At 33.8% G+C, this 21,258-nt stretch overlaps 1 protein-coding gene across 3 annotated transcripts in view; it reads left to right on the forward strand.

Moving 5' to 3' along the window:
* Positions 1-21,258, forward strand: part of LOC138710218 (fat-like cadherin-related tumor suppressor homolog) — a 369,088-nt gene that overhangs the window by 183,819 nt on the left and 164,011 nt on the right. For 2 of the 3 annotated variants that reach the window (XM_069840878.1, XM_069840879.1), the window contains exons 2-3: positions 3,936-4,091; positions 16,805-16,906. In XM_069840878.1, coding sequence (XP_069696979.1) covers positions 4,035-4,091; positions 16,805-16,906 — 159 coding nt within the window. In that variant the 5' untranslated portion in view covers positions 3,936-4,034. The remainder of the gene's footprint in view (positions 1-3,935; positions 4,092-16,804; positions 16,907-21,258) is intronic. The other variant, XM_069840880.1, reaches the window with a different exon arrangement.

Raw genomic sequence — 21,258 nt, forward strand, 5'->3', positions numbered from 1 at the left:
GTCTTCAAGTTAAATTTTCACTCTTACATTTAATATGATCTCAATTCTTCCCTGCACAGTCTTCATCATAAAAACTCTTAGCCTATTATGCGGTATAGCTGCTTCTTAGTACTCGTAAATATGGATTTGTTATTCTCGTCTGATTCCCGTCAATTGCTAACCATTTTAAACGCTCTTTTTGCAAGGCTATTTTGTAAATATTTCCATTATAGTTTTCTAGTAGCACTTCTTTTTTTGTTGTCCGTCTATCCTTCTTCCAGAACTACAGACCATCTAAACAGTTACAATAATTGAATTGGAAGAAAACAGTTACAATAATTGAATTGGAAGACGTTACTGCTTCATCTTCTTGTCGTCTTTATTCGTAAAGAAATAAATTAAAAAATACACAAATTTGTCAGCAATTTTACAAGTCGAAGCGAAATAAAAACGTTTCACGTCTCTATGGCAGCTCTTGTCATAAAATATTTCTCTCTCTCTCTCTCTCTCTCCCCCTCTCTCTCTCTCTCTCTCTCCCCCCTCTCTTTCTCCCACATACACACACACACACACATACAGAGTGTTTCAGACCACCCTTATCAGGCTTTTTTCTCGAAAACTATATGATACTGGTTGTTCATAAAAAATTTTGATGGCCATAACCTATGTGAAGAATCGATTGGTGGTAGTACCATTTCCCGTAACAAACCGGAAGTAAGGGTACCTGTGGTCAACTTAGAAATTTCAGATGAGAACATAGGTTACTGAAGGTACCATTGGAAACTACTTTAAAAAGAAAGAACTTTTACTGAAACTTTTTTTCTAACTTTTATTGGGGGGGAAAAAAAACAGTACATTTTTTAAGCATTTCTTTGACTTTGCAGAAAGTTGTGTAATATGTTATACTGTGTATTTATAGATGCATTACGCATTTAATGTTTTGTATTAAAACAATATTTATGTAGCCTATAAAATAAATAGTACAACCCTCTACATTAAAAAAGTAACAATGAAATGTCATGATAACCTGAGGGCTAAGTGGAGGGGGGAGCTAAAGAGGGCGTAATGTTTTAAGCAGCGGGGGGGGGGGACGAAACCAAACTCCGCCACTGGTCAGGGGATGCAAGGTATCTTTTTAAACGGTAATTTAAATGAGCTTAACATTACGATGTTCTCTGATATTTTATCAGCTTGCTGGAATATTCTTTTATCTCAGAATTTTGAGACACAGAATTTAACAGGGATTATCCTAACGGACTTCTCTTGGCTATAAAAAATGTACATCGATCGACATTAAAATTTAGGGAATATTGTCCTTTTTGCAATGTAAAAAAATAGGCCTATCTATACGAAAAATATCTCATTTTTGATGAATAATAGTTTGCCCGTCAGTAAAGAAGAGGAATTGTTAGAATTATTAGAATTATCTTCTGATTAAAGATTAAAAATCGTGTTTCCTACATCGTCCTACTGTAATCTTGGTTATACCCATGTATTCCCATGTTTTCCGAATTGAAATACAACACTTAATGCCATTTTCATCAGCATACTGTACTTATGTGAGAGTACATTTTTTCTGCTCTACTCTTCTTGAAGAACAATAGGTATTAAAGTAAACTTAATGTCGAGATAGACTTGCGATTTACAGTATCTACAATTGAGCCGGACATCGCAAAGCTACGTCAGCCATCCCACTGATAGGGGTATGTTAATTCTAAAAAGCTGGTTTCATTTTTCACAGCAAAGGCATGATATTGTGTAAAATAACTGCATTCATATATTTTTAGATTTTACTCAAAAGTAAAAACTTAAATTTAATATCGCTGCCAATGTATTAAGATATTTAATTCATACATTATGCAACTGTGACCAGCCTCATGGGATAGTGGTCAGAGCTTTGACTACAGTTCATGAGGTCCCGGGTTTGATTCCCGGGTAGAACACAGGAATTTTTCCTGAAAGGGAAATGTTCCTGTGTTCGTCCAAGGTCTGGAAATTAGGTTAGGCTTAGGTTTAAGATCTCTCCTGGCAAATCATCATCATCATCATCATCATCATCATCATCATCATCATCATCATCGGGGCAGCGTAACTCCGCCTTCCAGGCACCCCAACCTCAGAAGTGGGTTACAAATAAGTCAATGCCAGGAGAGATCAGAAATGTCAAGTAACAACCTGGTGGCATGAAAAAAAAAAAAAACATTATGTAAATGTTTAAATGAGTAAACATGATTATCAACTTACATTATACAAAATATTTGAGGGGTCCGCCAAAATTGAATATGAACTTGAAGGGGTCCGTAACATTCAAAAGGTTGGGAACCACTGACATAAATGATGAGGGCAGACGGTTAAAAACACGTATAGCTCGCTCTGCCAGAAAGCTCTCAACATGAAACCACCAACAGATCAACGACCACAATGTCTCTGTGGCTCGGTCGACTGTGGTAATTGGGTAAAATTTGGTTTCGTATGTTGGCGCAAGAAAGAGAATCTGCGATCTTTGGAAAAGTACTAAGATTCATAAGTTGGTTAACTTGTTTACAAATATTCAATAAACATCGCACACAAGGGTTTAATATTTCAGGAATTTGAAGGTATAAAAGCGTAATTATTTTTCTTTTACATTTACAATTATTCCCAATTTCATGTTTAATTGTTACGCTAAAACTCCAATCCCCCCCCCCCCCCATAGTAACTCAATAGTAAATAATGCGCATTCGACACCTCGTGAAATAACACAAAACAGCAGTCATTACGTTTTTTCCCTACTCCCTCCACTCACATAATAAGAGAAGGGCAATCAGTATAATTTATTCGGTAATTTAATAGAAGCGGTATCCTGGGTATAAAGACAAACCACGAAGGAGATCTTTATGACATCATGCTTAAGACGTTACGATCTATGCTAAGGAATACAAAAGATCTACTTTAAATTATTTTTCAAAATACTAATAATTAATTAAGGCATACTTATAAATATGTAAAGAATGCAAATATCGGTAAAAGATTAGGAGAGGCCTACCTTTTACATAAGATACTGTTTTTCCGCTAACTTAACCTCACTGGAAGTACTAGGCCTACTTGTTGTCTTCGTGTCTTGAATTGGTGAGGATGATGATGGTGAGGAAGGGAGAAGGGGAAACCTGGTGCCGGCACGTACCCTATTCCTGCTGAATAGCACCAAGGGGGCCGCCAGGCTTAATGTCCCCATCCGATGGACGAATCACTATCAACAGTGACATATGCCTTCCCTTCATATGCACTGCAGAGAAATTTGGGATTTAATCCAGGCATATTGGTGCACAATTTAGTGATTAGAAGTTGTGCACGGCCATTTCCCCTAATCATAGGTGAGGGGGTGAAACCTATAAAGTAGGATTTGTTTTTATAGGCCTACAGCACGTACAAACAAAAGACTCATGCATTGGAAATATTATGTTTTATTTAACGACGCTTCCAACTGCCGAGTTTGTATCTGCAGGAGTTCTTTTACATGCCAGTAAATCTACTGACATGAGCCTGTCGCATTTAAGCACACTTAAATGCCATCGACTGGCCCGTGATCGAACCTGCAATCTCGGGCATAGAATGCCAGCGCTATACCAACTGTGCCAACCAGGCCATCCGTGCATTGGGTTTAAGAGAAAATTATGATAGTGTAGTGCATCTGTATGTATAATATTGCGGAATAAATCCATCTGTCTGGTTGTGTGTCTGTCTAGTCCCAAGGTAGAAATTTTACATGAAAATTTCTGACCCTGCCAGAAATCGGACCCGGGCTGGCTAGTCTGGAGGCAGACACACTACCACAGAGCTAACTTGGAGGATATATGTATGTTAGTATTGACCAGTGTGCTATATTAGTGGATTCTCAGTAGTAATATGTCACACAGTAAACATGAAATTTCGTTTTTTAGAGACCAACTTCTAACTATGACACATGTCTATTGCAGGTAACAGTGAGCGACAATGGGACACCAGCTCTTTCGTCCACAACACGTGTGGTCGTGACAGTGGCTGATGTAAATGACCATGCACCGGAATTCGAACAAATGTTTTATAAAGTAACAATCCCTGAATCTACAAATCTAGATGTGCCACTGTTCCAGGTAAGAAACCCACTTTCCCTGCTATGACTTTTGGACTGATATTTGCTGCACAACATATTCTCATTTTTTATCAGAATATCTGAACAAAAGTGTTTAATTGCTGAGACGATGACAAATATCCTAGTTCTTAATCTTCACCATCTGTAAATTTATTTCAAACACTATAATTATATAGTTATTTTTATGCAATTGGATTGTAAATTAAGTTCTTTGTTTAGATCATTTGTGGCTAACAAATTTAACTTACTTTTCTAACAAAATACTTCATTTTTTTATCATGTGCCAAGATAAAATTTTGATTTAATCTACAGGTTAGTTACAATGCTTGAAAATGTTCAGTATTTCTATCAGTAGAAACTTTATTTAGTGTTCTTATAAAATACGTTAGCGTAATTAAGAGTATCCTACTCAATTTTATTTCGACCTACTGTTGTGTTATTATTATTTACAGAAATTAATTGCTCAGTATTTATACTAATAGATATTATTTAATTTTCCGTTTTACTAAAATAAAAGCATTGTCTTTGATTTAGAAATGACACACTATCATTTTGTTAGTATTCAGGTTATATACATGCTTGCCAGTAGTTTTTGTTATTATTCCTATAAACTGTTTTCTTCCCAAGTTAGTACAGTTATCTCCTTGATTTAAAATGACTGGCCATTCAGAGATTATTATCAGCGGATAACGCAAAACTATTTTATGATGAATGAGTACGGTGCTAGGATATTGTAGTAAAAGTCACGGAAAACTTGGATTACTTAAAAAAAAAATGTGTTAAGCCAATTTGAAACAACTTTTAGGTGACTTACGTCCCAAGTCTGGGCGTTGAATATATTTAACCTTATTTTTCACAACGGACACCTTTTTAATTCAACGATGATGACATCACACATTTATTAATTCATTCATAAATTCTATAGAATTGCATTGGTGTCAATAGGAAGCGTTTTTAAATTCATTTTTCCATCTGATTGAGTGCAGATGCGAGTTTTGTGATTGGTTATCCTGTGTAGCATGTAGTAGAAGACTGCAGATAACATGGATGTGCGTTAATGAGGTTAATACAAAATAAACAAGGTGTTCAAACGTTGTTTATGGATTATGTTCATGTCAAAAAATTTTAATTGTTCAAGGAAATCGGGAATGACTTCTGAAAGCAAAGATGATGCATTTTTATTTTACGTAATTAAAAGAAGGAAAGTGTGCACCATGCCTACAAATTAGCCTATTCACCTGATTATCAAAAGTAATTACAGTTTTATTTGTAATGATATCAGAAAACTGTTTGCTATTAAAGCAGCAACTCAAAAACTGGTTAATTTTTTACTGAAAATACTCCATGTAGCCTACTTAAATTCCGAATACATTGACTCGTAGTTCTGAATATGGATTAAATCCGCCAAATAACTTAGAAAGTTTTATTGTTGTTGACAAAAATAATTTATTCATGCATTTCAAGAATATAGCGGCTAAAATAGCATCCCAACAAGGAAAACATTGTATGTGTTATATCTGTGAGAAACGAATCTTCTAATGAGTGTCAGAGTGTTTTCAGTGTCAGTTTCACGAAGATCAAACAACTGTACAATTGCAGAAGTACTTTCTAGATACAGGTTGTGTGTTGCAATACGTAGAAGCAGAAAAAGCTTTTATTTAAGCAGAAACCATTGACAATATTGAACAGATATTTACCAGAAGTAGAAGGAAATCGATACGAGATAAATGCAAATGGAAAACTTGGTACCCAAAATCAATAGTGTATAAGACAATGTAGAAAAAAATTAATTACAAACAATTCAAGAAATAATAAACACTTTCCTGTTCACATTCTTCACTATATCGATGAAGATGATCAACGAGGCATCATTCTTTCAATGTGGTAAAGTTAAAACTCAATTGCCAAATGTGGGGCTTAGAGAATCCATATACTTTCCATTATGTACATAACAGCCCTAAACTTACTCTCTTACAACCAAATGATTGAACCATTATTCTTCTAAAAAGACACTATGAACTAAAGTAATTACCTTGATATGTTAGAACTTTGTTGTTTCTCAACATGGAGAACTGCAACCATACGTGATACTTTGCAAGATGGGGCACTACCACAATGGAGCATTGATGTGCGTAAATTTCTTGATGAAAAGTTCTCAATGTGATGGATCAATCAGGATGGCTTTATCCCCAGACTACCTTGCTCTCCTATCGAATTCTTCTTGTGGGGATAATTCAAGGACTGAATATATGCAGGAATAGTGAATTATTAGGCCATCAGTGGCCTTTGTCGCACTCGATATGATTCACAAGACTTGGGAAGACATACATTAGTTTACCATCTTGTAATCCTTCAAATTACCGGAGGAACTCACGGAGAGATTTTATAAACTGTAGCTTGTTATATAGGCTAAATTTTTTTTTCAGTTTCTCTACTGATTGTAGCAAACAGCTTTTTGATATGATGTCATTACAAATACAAATTTGATTACATTACATCAGCAGATGAATAATTTGTAGACACAGTGTACATTAAAAACCTAAATTACATTAAGATTGTAATAGGCATTATGATACCATGGTCCATTTCGGCTGTCCAGAGTTGCATTTGAAGTTGCCCTGATAATAATAATAATAATAGGATTTAAAATGATTGTAATAATATTATGTTCTGTCCAGCAACTACAAGGAAATTATAGCCGTCATAGCTAACTCATTGGAAAAGCCTGTGATGTCATGAGTACCCATCAATGAGAAAGTGTGATGAATTAGTGCTGAATTAAAAAACTTGCTCAATATCAAATTAAACGGTTCCTAATTGAAAGTCAAGAAGCGTATACAAATAATTTTAAATTGATTTAGGCTATGTATTTTATTTCCCTACTGTTGTGTGATATTTCAACATTGAATTATTATGTGAGAATTAGCATGTGTTCACTTTAAGTGAAAACATGTAGGATGTTTTGTGGAAGCAAATGTCAGTCCTCTTTCCTCTTTATACTGGTTAATAACACATTGTTTGTTGCCACACTAAGCACTCTTCGCATGATTCAAACTTCTATATACTCACAATTTCACAGTTCAAGTTCCGTCATAGTTCAGACATGACATCAACATTTAATATAATTTTTAATATTCTACCATAAAAGAAGCCATTTTTAATATAAACTCATTGTTAACTGCAGTATTTTAACATTCTATTAATATTAGGACTTAAGTTAATTTATTAAATCCTGCATGCATGCAAATCTGGGAGAAATATCATCATAACATACTTTCTGAACATGTCTGACTTGATCCGTAAAATCACTGTGTAAGCCACACATCAATGTCGGTCATGTGAAAACTTCGGAAAATGCCGCACAATATCAAGATAGGCACATTGACTGTTGAAATCATGTTTATAATTTTGTGTTGCAATTTTTCGATTCACTGTATTGTGTTTTACAGCACTGCCTTCATTTATTTTTTTCAATTCACAGTGTTTAAGAAGAAAATGCACTGAATGACTCTGTGAAAGAAAACTGCTTGGCTAATCAGAAAATACACAGTATTTTTATTAATTTTAAATCACATATTTGATAGTATGCTGTATTTTTTTAATGTGTGTGCTAGATAATGCATTTACTTAGTGGCGTCATGTATTACATATGTACAGTTTTAGACTCTAATATTACTCAAGTTTGCAACTTTCTTGCAGGTATTTGAAAGGTAGATAATGTTGTGATTTGTAATAAAATGTTCGGTTAAATGTAGTTTGATAAGGTCTAAGCACAACTGTCTGTCAACACTTACATGAAATCTTAAGAACGATCAGTGTTAAATTTGTGTTTTGAGTTTTTAAATGAATGACAGAAATTTAATATTTTTTGTGTTACTTAAAGAATGGTCTAGTGTGTGCACTTATCGCATATACTTTCTACCGATAACAAAATAGAAGGTGATATCTGCAATTGTAGTTTGATTTGCGCACTTGATAAATGTCGTCTGTATATCATTAGTACTTCACTGTCACTGTATTTTAGTCTTCTCTGTCTATCTCAAGTTCAGCTTGTGACCACTATTACCATACTACAAAACTTGATACTTGAATAATGATATAAATATATAGACCTATATATATTTAAAAATAACCACGAAAAGAAATAGAAAAGTATTAATACCAGTTTTGTTTATTTGATGTTTAAAGAAGCAATGTTGCTCTTATTAAGTTACCTACGTCCTTTATATCTTAGTTGAGTTTTACTGCTTGTATAGTATTTTCTTTTGTACTTACCTATAAAAATTAGGGTATGGCTGAATTTGTGCCATCATAACTGAACATCATTATTAAAATTAGACTTTTTCTTTCATTGTTTCAAATTTTAATATTCCTATATATATTATTATAATTATCGTAAAAATATTTTATGGAATGGAGCTATACATTATGAGTGAAATTTTATTGAATGTTCAGTTGTTATTTTAAATCTCTATATAACATTGACTACAGTTTTCTGAAAGTTACTATGACTGGTGCAATTGTCTTCATCATAAATGGCTATTTTCAAAAAGGTACATAATATATAAATTAATTTCATATCAAATTATATAATTTATGTGCAGGTTTTCGTCAAAATATCTAATGTAGTACAGTGAGAATCTTCTAAACTATCAGTTGGTTAATCAGTTGTTGCCAGCACAACTCCCTCACAGTTGCTGGTATCTCCTTCCGTGAACTCACTGCACTTCACCAGCATTCCTGAGCTGTCTCGAACAATGGGCAGATTAATCGTGAATCATGTTTCATTCAGGACAGTGCAGTATTGTGCAATGGTTAGATATTCGCTGCGTCATCATACAGTAGAACCCCTATTATCCATCACCCTGTTAACCGATCGGTGGATTATCTGACTATCTTTCTCTCACTCTTTTCTTTCTTTCTTTGCTGAGGAAAAGAATGTAGTACTATACCTTATATTATTACCTACTTTTTCTGTAGTGTATTATTACAAACCTTTGCCCTTACATAGTACTACTGCTGGCAGTAAGAACAGTTAGGGCTACTTGAAGATGTTTTCCCCAACTGGTAAAATAGTCACTACCTACTTTCAAAGAAATGGTCCCAAGAATATCCGCACAATTTATAGCAAACTCATGCAGCATTCAGTCCTTGTCCTACTGTTCAAGTAATCATATTTTATACCTTCTGTGCAAAATATCTTTCAAGGTTGTCAAAAGTGTTTTACTAAGTAGGCCTATCAAAATAAAAATGCAAATAATTGAGAACTTTGAGAAAAGAGAAACCATGGCTCATTTCGCATCAGAATAGGAGATTGGCATTAAAACAGTGCGCGATTTAATGAAAAACAAGGATGAACTGTGTAAAGTATGTAAATCTACAACAGGAGACCTCTTACTTACTTACTTATGGCTTTTAAGGAACCCGGAGGTTCATTGCCGCCCTTACATAACCCCGCCATCGGTCCCTATCCTGAGCAAGATTAATCCAGTCCCTACCATCATATCCCACCTCCCTCAAATCCATTTTAATATTATCCTCCCATCTATGTCTCGGCCTCCCCAAAGGTCTTATTCCCTCCGGCCTCCCAACTAACACTCTATATGCATTTCTGGATTCACCCATATGTGCTACATGCCCTGCCCATCTCAAACGTCTGGATTTAATGTTCCTAATTATGTCAGGTGAAGAATACAATGCGTGCAGTTCTGCATTGTGTAACTTTCTCCATTCTCCTCTAACTTCATCTTTCTTAGCCCCAAATATTTTCCTAAGAACCTTATTCTCAAATACCCTTAATCTATGTTCCTCTCTCAGAGTGAGAGTCCAAGTTTCACAATCATACAGAACAACCGGTAATATAACTGTTTTATAAATTCTAATTTTCAGATTTTTTGACAGCAGACTAAATGTCAAAAGCTTCTCAACCGAATAATAACAGGCATTTCCCGTATTTATTCTGCGTTTAATTTCCTCCCGAGTATCATTTATATTTGTCACTGTTGCTACAAGATATTTGAATTTCTCCACCTCTTCCAAGGATAAATCTCCAATTTCTATAGTTTCATTTCGTACAATATTCTCGTCACGAGACACAATCATATACTTAGTCTTTTTGGGATTTACTTCCAAACCTATCACTTTACTTGCTTCAAGTAGAATTTCCGTGTTTTCCCTAATCGTTTGTGGATTTTCTCCTGACATATTCACGTCATCTGCATAGACAAGAAGCTGATGTAACTCGTTCAATTCCAAACCCTCTGTATTATCCTGAACTTTCCCAATGGCATATTTTAGAGCGAAGTTAAAAAGCAAAGGTGATAGTGCATCTCCTTGCTTTAGCTCACAGTGAATTGGAAAAGCATCAGATAGAAACTGGCCTATACGGACTCTGCTGTAAGTTTATTAAGACACATTTTCATTAATCGAACCAGTGTCTTGGGAATACCAAATTCAATAAGAATGTACAAAACTTCTCTCTTAACCGAGTCATATGCCTTTTTTGAAATCCATGAATAACTGATGTACTGTACCCTTATACTCCCATTTTTTCTCCAATATCTGTCGAATACAAAAAATCTGATCAATAGTTGATCTATTACGTCTAAAACCACACTGATGATCCCCAATAATTTCATCTACATATGGAATTAATCTTCTCAAAAGTATATTCGACAGAAGTTTGTAGGGCGTTAACAAAAGTGATATTCCTCGAAAATTTCTACAGTTAGTCTTGTCCCTCTTCTTAAAAATAGGTACGATTATGGACTCCTTCCATTGTTCTGGTACAATTTCCTTTTTCCAAATAGCAAGTACAAGCTTATAAATTTCGCTAGATAATGCGCTTCCGCCCTCTTATATTAATTCTGCTGAAATTTGATCAATACCTGAAGACTTGTACTTTTTCAGATTATATATCGCAATTTCGACTTCAGAAAGTGTGGGAGGAGATCTCTATTGTTCCTATCTTTGTATGAACAATCATCACAAGGAATTTCCATGATCCTTATAGACCCATAATTGACAACCAGACTTAAATTAGTGAATTTCTGGTCCACTATCTAGCATATTAAACACAAAATTGCGAAGGAAATTACAAAACTGTAATATGTACTTAATTTATGAAAGTATTTTATGGTACGGATTATCCGATTTTTTCTGTTAATCATCCAGTCCACCCCCTTCATTACCACGGATAATGGAGGTTCTACTGTATATATAGTTTGGAGATGTACATAAAATGTAAGAAATCTTGAGGTAGAACAATGCAAACATTTAGACGCAAATTTCCTAATAGCACAATGCCATCATGAAAAACAGTACTAGATTTAGTGAATAAGTTTGACAACACAGGTTCTGTAAGTGATCATAAAAATGAATTCACACATCATATGCTGATAGAAAAAAACTTGATGAGATAGAAGTAATCTTTGAATGTAGTCCTCGAAAATGCCTGAGATGTCTAAAACAGGAGACAGGAATTTGTATAACATTTACGAGACTAGCAACAAAATTGTTACATTTGAAGCCTTAGATAATTTGGTAATTCATCAACTCTAGATTATAAAATAAGACTTACTTTTCTAATTGTATTTTGGAAAATGTTAATAATGGAGAAATTGATCACAGATTGAATTTATTTTCCAATTAAGCTTGGTTTGATCTCAATGATCACTGCACTAGAAAAGCTACAAATCGCGGACGAGGTTCCACTGCATGACGAAAAAATAGGAGTGTGGTCTACTGTTATTTCGGAAAGAATTATTGGACTATTTTTCTATCAAGACATGGTTAACAGTGAAAGGTACATAAATAACATTTTAACATATGAGGAACATTTAATAGCGTATTTCCAGCAGAATAATGCCACAATTCATACTGCTAATTCATTCATGGCGGAAATGCGTCGCAAAATTATTAGTAGACGTCTGTGGCCTCCTCGTTCTCCAGACCTAGTTTATAATTTGTATATCTGGGAAACTCTGAAAAATAAAGTGTATGCAAATAGTTCTGACACTTTAGGTGAACTAAAAGAAATCATTAAAACAGAAATTATGTCCATTAGCACAGAGGAACTGATATGTGAAAAAGATGGTTGCTTAAGAAGATGTAGATTCTGTATCACACAAAATGGGCAACACTTTCAGTACCTCCTGTGAGAAGGGTGAGCACTGAATTAATTAATAAATGTATTTTTTTAATGTGTAGTATACCGTTAACTTTTGTAGAGCAGAATGTAGGAGAAACTGAAAGTATTGTGGCATCGTAAGTTCATGGAAGAAGATGCTGGCACTTGCAAGTTTGCGCTATAAGCAGCCAACTTGCAAACTCGTAGTTTTTAATGATTCCACTGTATTATGATAGAAGATTTTAATATGTATATACAGTATGTATGGTAGAAAACACAAAGTACTCATTTTTATGGAAAAGATAAATTATTAAACTGACACAAAATTAGATAATATATTTGTACACACAATATAGAAAATGTTAGGCTTACTTTTGTTTGCTAACTGTAAAATTCATTTCAATATAATGTGTTTTTTTATTGCAAAAATTTGCATGAAATATTGTTTAAAATTATATGAACAGAAAATTATCATTATATAATAACTATTAATTGAATGCTTCTCATCATTTTAATATGAAATCAAGATTAATGATTAATTTCAGTGATCTTTAGACATGCAACATCATAAAAAAGATTTTGAAAAATTTATATTTATGTAACTAGACTACATTGCATAATTCTGGACTAATTTATCTTAACGAGAGAATTTCGAGTTAGCTTATTTTTAATTATAAGGCACGTTTAGCGGTGTGCACTTTTGGGGTTTCGTTATATTTTACTATATATTAAAATAGTTGAACTAGTATAATTATTTTATAATATATCGAAATATGACGCCACTGGTAATCTATTAAGCATCCTAAATTAATTATCATTGTGGAAATTACGATTCTTGAGTAGTTTGATAGTTTCTTTAGGAATAGTTTGTTCTGTGCTTTCCTAGTGCAAATAATATAGTACCTACAGAGATGCTTGGTGACAGGATACCTGTGCAGGCTGAAGGGAAGTTGTGCATTATATTATCATAACAACTAATACAACTGGCGCTTTTGTGTTTTGCTGATGAAAGAACATGAGTCATTTCAACCATAAAAGAGATAACGTTTATAATAAATTAAATATATATTTTCTTTCTATATAAAATTACAGCCTAAACTGTGACACAGTAACGAAATGAAAGAAAAAATAGTTTTAATCAGATTAGTCTAAAATTCCATGCCTTTGTATATTGAATGTACATATAAAAATACATTTTTATAATATGATCATATGAGCCTCTATGGAAAAGAAACATGTATTGTAATATTAGATAATAAAATAAAAATGGATCAAGTATTTGGTGTAACCATGCATAATGGGCCAACAAAGTAGATCTACCAAAACACTGATATACCCAAAAGTTTATTTTTGTTCATTTTTATGAATTACCACCATTATTCGTATTGCATACTCATTTATTTCCTTATAAAATCATTTACTTCAAATAAGAAGAGTAAAGTTATTAATAGTTTTTGCTTCCTGTCATGTATATCATACGCAGGCTTAACTTATAAATTTTATACATGTTGTTTCAGAACATTGAAATTAGTGACTCTTAACTTAAAATATAATATTGGCTTATTTATTCATTCATAGTTTTCTGTTCAAGAACAGACCCTTCACAGCAAACCCAGCATGGATTAAATTACACATAAATAATATTATAATAATATTGTTTCTAGTACTTAACATTTACATTCTGATACAATGCAGTACCGGTATCATGTGTCATCAGCAAGACATTCCTGTGGTGGTGGTGGTTGGTGATGGTAAACTCATTTTGTGAGATAGCCTATTTTGTATTTATTATGTTCATGTTCCCTTCAGTTTAAATATGTTGTAAATACAGTGTTTTATACCCGTCCTGATCACAGAAACACAACAGAATACAACAATTAGATTCAATTAAATTAACCCTAATTCGAAGACGTTATTGAGTCTTTTATTCAGTGCAGTTATTCATTTTTATAAATTAATTGCTGCTAAGAATATTGTTATTTGATGAAGAATAAAGAGTCTCATTCTAGTGGTAGTAGAATGCTTATATTTTTGTTATATATCGATGTGCACATTGGTGTGAAGTTGTTTAGTGTTCTTGTTTAATTGAAAATAACGAAGTTTCTGTGGTCTTGATTCACTTAAAGCTGGGCTGCTTCCTAGTATTTGTCACGAATTCTGAATGTGGAGAAGTGAATGGCACCAGAAGGAACCAAAATAAAATTTAAATATATAATTTCATATATCTAATAACACTTTCTTGAATTAGTTATGGTTTTAATCTTAAAATAGCCTAATTATGAAACTATTGTAAAACCGGTATATAATGTGGGTTTTATTTGACGATACTTTTATTTTCTCTTATTTTTTCTTTCTGTCTTCTACTCTAATTTTATTGTAACTTTACATCTAATGCATATCAGTACGTGATATACACTTCGGTTTTGCTTGTTAAGGATATATGTACGTGACGACCATAAATATTATCAGAAAATGCAGGCTCTAAATTTCTACAATTTTGTAAGAAAATGAACTCACAATTGGACAAAAATTACAAGGTACCAGAACAAGACTTATTAGAACTTAAATATCTGATAAAAATATAAAAAGGTTACTAATAATATTTTTCAAATCAGTTTTATCAAAGTATGAAAAAAAATAAAAAAGTTCTGCAGTTACATCATTTGGTAACCATAACATTGTTATGGTCTCTCTGACATCTTTAATATTTTCCTGCATATAATGAACATTTATTTCTGAAAAGCAGACTACTGTCAGACATGTAGAGTTGTTTACTTTAATACAATTAATTTTTTATTTGTCCTATATAAAATATATTAAAATTTGCATAATATTTTGTGACCTAATTTTTCTATTTTCAAAGAAATGGGCATTATTTATAGTCTACCTTTTGCATAAATGGATGTTAAATCATTGCACAAAATTTCACAATTCTGTCTCTAATGGTTGTGGAGTTATGAAAAAATGTGTAGAAATTTTCAAATTTTGTAAAATTTAATTTAAAGTAAAAAGTGAATTCTTAAAGATATTATTAGTAATATTTTTTATACTTCCATCAGATATTTAAGTTCTAATAAGTCTTGTTGTGATACCTTGTAATTTTTGTCCACTTGTGAGTTCATTTCCTTATAAAGTTTTAGAAATTTAGAGAATGCATTTTCTGATATTCTTTGCGGTGATTCACGTACATATACCCTTAAGTTTCACATATTAGGGATGGTGGTAAAAATGACAGCATTTTTGGTATGGTAATGTTTTATGGTTTAAAACGAAGATTGAATTGTTTATTTCTTAAAAGAAAATCTTGGTTCCAGGTTTGCTTATGAAGTCATATGTGCCTGTGTTATCAAAACTGTTATGTTATTGATGCATTGCTTTTGGTTGTAAGGGGAGCAGTGCAGTATTAGATTTTAGAATATGTTGTCATTGCCCATTATCACATTTCATTTTCTTTAAGCTTTTACATTAAAAGTTATTGACGATGGTTCCTATACATTTAAGTAGACCACTAGTGGGTTTATATTTATTATTTTCATGCATTGACATATCGTTCACTCTTTCCAAAATAAACACTAACATGTAAACATTGATTTACTTATTTCATATCATTCATCCCTCCAGTGCAATTGACATCTTTATATAAATTATACTTAGGTAGGCTACTGTTAGAAGAAATATAAAACTAAATCTAAAAGATGCAGTATATAAATGGTTTGCATTAGAAAGTGTATTCTTATTTGACAATTAAGTTTCTTGCCCCATCGAATGGTGCATAGTTTTTCTCAAACAAATTGAAAGTGCCTTTAATAGTCTTCGGTACCGGTAGTTACATTTTTTCACACATTTTTAATTACCATATTTTCTTGTTCAAAATTTTTCACAGTTGATACTGAACATATTGTTACTTATTGTTGTGATTCTATATTGTTATACTTTAAATCAAATTTAAACTTTTCTTCTAAGTATCGTACTAGAAGTATAGTCATACCACAATCTAGTACATACAGTCATGAAGCTCAATACGTAGGGAATATGCATCCAATGACAGTGGAACTTTAGTTGTTAACCATTAGGATCGCTACTATCGCTTCATCACAGACAATGCAAAATAGTACCGGCACAGTCTATTGTTTTTAGTACTCTCAGTTGCTAACCGCTTGAAGCATTGTATCGCGAGAAATGCAAAAAATCACCTCAAGCTTCGTGACTGTATGTACTACATTGTGGTCATACTGTAGCTAATACAGAATTTTTCATGTTTATCAATAGTATTTTCGGTTACTTTTTAAATTGTATATATAAAATCATTTACCCATATCAGCAGTACTTTCGAAAGCATTTTGATATATTTTCTTATTTTATAAATATTAAGTTATATACGTATGTCTGAATTATATTCCACCAATATTAGAGCTATTCAGACACGAGCCCATAAAGTGGAAAGGCGATTTGACACATTCAGAAAACAAGGAGAAACTGGAGGTTCAATACTTTCATCATCTTCATGATAGAGGTTTGCACTAATAACACTCGCCAAACCATTGTCAATACCATTTAAAGCAAGCTTGTGTTTACACCTCACACAGAACGGGACAGACGACCTAGAGCTTGCAGTTGATACGTTTCTCGAAAACGGCACTTGGGAGACTTTTGATCCTGACACCTTATCAGGAGAACCGATATTAAGGGTAAGGAATCCACAGAACCTGTGGCAGGGTACTTTGTATGGCAATGTACAGTAAATTAAAGCATCATTTTATGAAGGAATTGAATAATGGTATATGCTTGCCTTACTTCTGTGTTTGTGTTTGATTTGACGCTAGTCTGAATATCTGTGTGGTGGTATGTGTGTGTGCTATGCATTGTGGCATGTAAGAATGCAAATGAGCACTGTGTTTTGACATGGAATGTCAATCAGCAGTTGATTGATAATGCAACCTCCCTCTTGTAAAAGCATTGATTATTGTGTCTTTAATTTCCCCGCCTGTGTGTGTGCATCTGTCTGTACACATTAGGTTAACTTGTTGACTAAGCTTTTGTACATTGGATTTTAATAATCATTGCTGTTTTATACTTTGAATAGGGGAAAAAATTATACTCAGGGTAATTTTATCTGTGTATTGAACTCAGGAGTGATTAATTGGGTGTTTCTGTAAATCATGATAATGAAGAAATAGGAAACTTGGTTAAGTGCCAATTCTATTATTGCTGATGCCTTGGATTCTGAAGACAACAATCCTCGAGGTATTTTGGTGATATATGATTTGGCAGATTATATGCTCATTTTGTCTGCAGCATTACAGTAGTATTTAATGGAGTTAAACAAATTAACTAAGGCGTTATTAAAATATACGATTACTTAATACTTTTGTAGAAATATTTTGATTGTAGTTAATGCTATCATTCCTTACTGTCTGTGTAATTTTGTGTTCTGTTAATTAAAATACAAGTAGTTTTAACAACTTGTACTGTAGAAATGGAGTAGTTAGGGTACATTTGCTTGCAATTAAGTATGCTGAAAGTGGGTTCTGGATATATAATGAACACTTTGCAGTTTGTACACTCAGCATAACATGATACGACATAATTCATGACATGGTGCAACACGTATTAAGTAAATAGGCCTACTTGTGATGTTTCAGTGAAATGAAATTTATCCATAAAGCCTCTTCCTTTCATTACTTTATTTTATAAAGTGACTTTAAGTTTGTAAATGGTTTCAGTAATTAAAAACAATTTGTGCATATAATTTCTGATTCTATAACACAAAATCAAGATGGTTTTGTAGTAGATTTAATTATGCAATACATGGTTGATCTTAACTCTCTGTTGTTATTTCAAGAATTATCATTATCAGTCGTCACCAGTTTTTGTTGACATGTACTACTTAATTTTACTATCTACAACAGAAGGTTGTTTGATTTTCATATTCACTCATATGCTGTACACCTCTCTTCGAAGAGCATTATGCGAAACTAATCGTATTAATCACTTTGTCGTCTTAGGATGATGACGACAATGATGATGACTGAAAAATATTGAAATTCTGGAAAGGAGAACGGGATTATCTTGCAGAAATCTGCCCCAATCACTGTTTCCAGCCACCATAAATTCTACTTGAAATTGTCAGGATTTGATTCTCCGGTCTCTGCCATTGAGAATTCGACGCAATAGCTATTCAACACCATGATCTTAAATGATTATGCGTAATTATGGGACTGTAAAATATAATATAATATTCAGAAAAATTACTCTAAAATTTTTAGGCTACTTTTCATAATACTTCCTGATAAATAATATTTACATATTATGTAATACATTAATCAGATCAATATACGCTTACAATTTTAAATTAAGTTATATATTCACATTGAAATTTGAGAAAAGACATCTCTATAAATATATTAATACCTGATTTTGTGAACCATTGTAGTATTTACTTCTATTCACTTTGCTATGTACATTTCGCTTCTAAAACTTCGACTATGAGAGGATACTACACATGACTTAATAAGACATTTTCGATTTGTTAACAATCCATTCCTTTCTTTTCAAATTAATATGATAAAATATATTATTATTTTTCATTGTATGTTCTCTCCATTCTGAATCATTACCACTGCAATTCGACATTTTATTGTCAAATTTTTGTTAAGACTAGTGCTTCAGAATTAAATTCTGTAGGCCTATATTATTTTCTATTTCTTAGCTTCTCCTTTTAACAGTCCCGTTTTTAAATATCACTTTATCTTTAATTTATGAACAGATAGGATATAAAACAGTTTCACGTTGGTTTGTCGTGGTAATAAACATATTCAGTAACATTACTAACATTCTTCAAACTCTGTCTCTTAAGTGTGCTTCACTTAAAAGCTTACTGTCAGAAAATGTTATTTTGTAAATAAAATGCAATAACATTAATAATAAAAATATTCATTTCTTGTCCAGGTAAAACATAAGTGATATCTACCAATTTAGTCACTGATTGATTACATGCATGTAAGGTAATCTAGTGGTTGAATTGTACATCACTTAACTTCTCAATATCATACCTAAATTATGCTGTTTGCTTAAAATTTGCTTCTTAAAGATTTTTCTCCATATGAAGGAAATTTCTTCAGAAGTTGTAAAGTGCAGACAGTTCTTGCCTTACAGTTTTTAAATTTTAGTTTGTATTTCGTCGAATGATGTAAATTATATTCTATCTTTATGTGGTTCAGTGACAAATGTCGTCATTTTCCAGTGTTCCAGTTCCGTTCTTATCTGTCCATCCATAAGTCTCTTTCAAAATGTTTGGCTATCATGCTATCATGACTGATTCGTCCCCTTCGAATCATGTCTTTTTTAGCCAACATCTTTTTATTCTTTCCTTCAAAGTCTAGTCTCTTACAAATTGTGATACCCTTTCCTCTGGTATCCTGTTGTCAGAGCCATAACAATGTAATTTTTGTGTTTTCTTTAAAGCCTACAATATAAAGTATTCCTCATAAAACTGGTACATCTGGCAACTAGTAAGCAAAACTTGATTTACATAAGAAATAATATAATGACATGTCCTACCTGTTACACCTGGACCTGTATTTGTTATAACAAATTCTGGAAGCGTCCTCCACTGACATCCAAGAAGTATCCTCCACTGACATCCAAGAAGTATCCTCACTGACATCCAAGAAGTGTCCTCCACTGACATCCAAGAAGCATCCTCCACTGACATCCAAGAAGTATCCTCCACTGACATCCAAGAAGTATCCTCCACTGACATCCACTGACACCTCTTGCTGGAAACTCTCCAAGCCAAAAGGATCGATAGGCCGTGCTTTTGCAGTCCCTATGCATACTGAACATCGGGATCAAGCCAGCTTTTGCCCTTTTGCTCCAAGAAGTGTCCTCCACTGACATCCAAGAAGTATCCTCCACTGACATCCAAGAAGTGTCCTCTACTGACATCCAAGAAGTATCCTCCACTGACATCCAGGAAGTATCCTCTACTGACATCCAAGAAGTATCCTCCACTGACATCCAGGAAGTGTCCTCCACTGACATCCAAGAAGTGTCCTCCACTGACGTCCAAGAAGTGTCCTCCACTGACATCCAAGAAGTATCCTCCACTGACATCCAAGAAGTGTCCTCCACTGACATCCAAGAAGTATCCTCCACCGACATCCAAGAAGTGTCCTCCACTGACGTCCAAGAAGTGTCCTCCACTGACATCCAAGAAGTATCCTCCACTGACATCCAAGAAGTGTCCTCCACTGACATCCAAGAAGTATCCTCCACTGACATCCAAGAAGTGTCCACTGACATCCAAGAAGTATCCTCCACTGACATCCAAGAAGTGTCCTCCACTGACATGCAAGAAGTATTCTCCACTGACATCCACTGACATGGAAGAAGTATCCTCCACTGACATCCAAGAAGTGTGCTCCACTGATATCCAGTAAGTATCCTCCACTGACATCCAAGAAGTGTCCTCTACTGACATCCAAGAAGTGTCCTCCACTGACATCCAAGAAGTGTCCTCCACTGACATCCAAGAAGTGTCCTCCACTGACATCCAAGAAGTGTCCTCCACTGACATCCAAGAAGTATCCTCCACTGACATCCAAGAAGTGTCCTCCACTGACATCCAAGAAGTATCCTCCACTGACATCCAAGAAGTGTCCTCCACTGACATCCAAGAAGTGTCCTCCACTGACATCCAAGAAGTGTCCTCCACTGACATCCAAGAAGTATCCTCCACTGACATCCAAGAAGTGTCCTCCACTGACATCCAAGAAGTGTCCTCCACTGACATCCAAGAAGTATCCTCCACTGACATCCAAGAAGTGTCCTCCACTGACATCCAAGAAGTGTCCTCCACTGACATCCAAGAAGTGTCCTCCACTGACGTCCAAGAAGTGTCCTCCACTGACATCCAAACATTGCTGTGCCCATTTGATAATGTTTCGAGTAACACATTTAATTCTTGAGGAGAGATCTTCTGTATCACATTTCTGTTGGTGAGTTGTCTGAGGGTTGTTAGCATTCGCTTTGTCATTCA

Source organism: Periplaneta americana, chromosome 12 (assembly GCF_040183065.1).
Source record: "Periplaneta americana isolate PAMFEO1 chromosome 12, P.americana_PAMFEO1_priV1, whole genome shotgun sequence".
In the NCBI taxonomy this organism is placed as follows: domain Eukaryota; kingdom Metazoa; phylum Arthropoda; class Insecta; order Blattodea; family Blattidae; genus Periplaneta; species Periplaneta americana.